Source organism: Propithecus coquereli, unplaced genomic scaffold (assembly GCF_000956105.1).
Source record: "Propithecus coquereli isolate 6110/MARCELLA unplaced genomic scaffold, Pcoq_1.0 Scaffold239, whole genome shotgun sequence".
NCBI classification, from domain to species: Eukaryota; Metazoa; Chordata; class Mammalia; order Primates; family Indriidae; genus Propithecus; species Propithecus coquereli.
In genome coordinates this window covers 3,698,986-3,700,442 of record NW_012147941.1, presented here as the reverse complement: position 1 = coordinate 3,700,442, position 1,457 = coordinate 3,698,986, and the positions used below count along the sequence as shown (strand labels likewise).

The following is a 1,457-nucleotide window of genomic DNA, read 5'->3' as shown; positions in this document are numbered from 1 at the left end:
TACAGAATTGGAAGAGACCCTAGAAATCACCTATTCCAACATCTTCATTCTACAGATTAAAGAACCAGTAGCCAGCAGTTAAAGAACTTATCAAAGACCACAAAGTATTAGAGCTTCTAGTTCAGCACTTCTAGCATTATAACAGCAGAGTTAAGTAGCTGTGACAGAGACCATATGGTCCACAAAGCTCAAAATATTTACTATCTGGTCCTTCACAGAAAAAGTTCACTAACTTTTCTGTGAAGGCACTAAAGCATTCTGCCTCCTAAAATAATAACTAAGTAACTATGATAACCTGGGTCTTAACCACTCAACAACCAGTATTAGAATGCCCGGCTAGAAAGAAAAGCAAATGATTAGCTTAATTGCTGTGAACAATAAACAGTGTTGTCAAAACTGAGACCATTCTCTGACAGCTGCTGCTAACCCACACCTCGGCATTAAAGTATCTGTATTTATGGATGAGAGTGCGCGCACGCGCGCACACAAATACACACACACACACACACACACACATACACACATACATTGCCTCAGGATGAAAAAACGACTCACTGTTTTTCTCTCTGTCTCTCATATGCTTCCATGTCAGGTTTGATCTGCTTGGTCAATCGATGATACTGGCGCAACTGGGCAGCAGCATAATCTAAAAATAAAATGAGAATCAGAGATGATATATTTACTTGTTTAGACATTACTATTGAGAGAAAAATCAAAACTAGTACAGGTGAGTATCACTCATCTGAAATGCTTTGTTTCAGATTTCAGATTTTTTTCAGACTTTCAAATATTTACATTAAACTTAAATCCAAAATCCCAATGAGCATTTCCTCTGAGCGTCATGTCAGTGCTCTAGAAATTTCAGATTTAGAATTTTCGGGCTAGGGATACTCAACCTATATTAGGTAATACATGCCCAAGACACTAATCTAAGTATAACCTCTATCCTGAAGATGCTAATCAGCAGACTTTGATAAATTTCATCACAAAGAATAAAAGAACCCAGCTGACTGAAGTACAGCCCTTTTTTTTTTTTTTTACTTCTGCCTTATGAGACATATTTGTATTGTTCTTGGTTTTAGGCCTCTTAGAGAATAATCCATGAAGGAAGTACAGAGGCACATCCTTTCTGAAAGCCCGAAACACTGAAGGCGTGCTTCCCTGACAGCCTAGTCAATGAAGTTCAGTTCAATGAAGGTCAATTCTACCTGAAAATCCCAGATCGGGGTTTTTCCTCTTCTTTTTCCTCTCCCATCTTTCTGCGTCTTCTGCGCTGATCTCCAGCAACTTCACTTTCTCATAGTCTTCCCCTCTTGCTGCACATTCCTAAAAAGAAGAAAAAAGCTGATACCTACAAATATGATATGAGAAATTATTTATTTTAAATCAAGAAAGATCCAATGGGAGAATAAAAAAAAGGAAAGATCCAATAAAGTCATCAAGCAATATTTAAAAAA

At 37.4% G+C, this 1,457-nt stretch overlaps 1 protein-coding gene across 1 annotated transcript in view; it reads right to left on the bottom strand.

Moving 5' to 3' along the window:
- The window catches only part of SYF2 (SYF2 pre-mRNA-splicing factor), a 20,191-nt gene that overhangs the window by 2,174 nt on the left and 16,560 nt on the right, over window positions 1-1,457 (bottom strand). Inside the window, exons 3-4 of the mRNA XM_012645918.1 lie at window positions 1,209-1,326; window positions 556-646 (exon numbers count right to left, since the gene is read on the bottom strand). Of these exons, the coding sequence (XP_012501372.1) occupies window positions 556-646; window positions 1,209-1,326 (209 nt within the window). The remainder of the gene's footprint in view (window positions 1-555; window positions 647-1,208; window positions 1,327-1,457) is intronic.